Genomic DNA, 319 nt, shown 5'->3' on the forward strand with positions numbered 1-319 from the left:
GTTGGACTGGATGAGCTTTTGAGGTCCCTTCCAACTCCTCATGTTCTGTGATTCTGTGAAATTAAAAGTGTAAATTGCATCAACTTATAAAACCAATTTGTTTTATATAAACCCCCACAATTTATAAAAAAACCCAATTTTATAAGTTAACCCAGCTGCTAAATGTATGGCAGACTTGCATTGACTGATTATTTATTAACGCTTTGCAGGTTCCAGGGGGGTAAGAAGGAGGAGCTGATCGGCATCGCCTACAACCGGCTGATCCGCATGGACGCCAGCACGGGGGATGCTGTCAAGACCTGGCGGTTCCGCAACATGA

At 43.6% G+C, this 319-nt stretch overlaps 1 protein-coding gene across 1 annotated transcript in view; it reads left to right on the forward strand.

Moving 5' to 3' along the window:
* FERMT2 (fermitin family member 2) overlaps positions 1-319 on the forward strand; it is a gene marked incomplete at its 5' end in the record, with an annotated part of 15,930 nt that overhangs the window by 14,110 nt on the left and 1,501 nt on the right. Inside the window, one exon of the mRNA XM_010189651.1 lies at positions 210-319. This exon is cut by the window's right edge and continues 56 nt beyond it. Coding sequence (XP_010187953.1) covers positions 210-319 — 110 coding nt within the window. The remainder of the gene's footprint in view (positions 1-209) is intronic.

The sequence above is a fragment of the Mesitornis unicolor genome, unplaced genomic scaffold (assembly GCF_000695765.1).
Source record: "Mesitornis unicolor isolate BGI_N332 unplaced genomic scaffold, ASM69576v1 scaffold23348, whole genome shotgun sequence".
NCBI lineage: Eukaryota > Metazoa > Chordata > Aves > Mesitornithiformes > Mesitornithidae > Mesitornis > Mesitornis unicolor.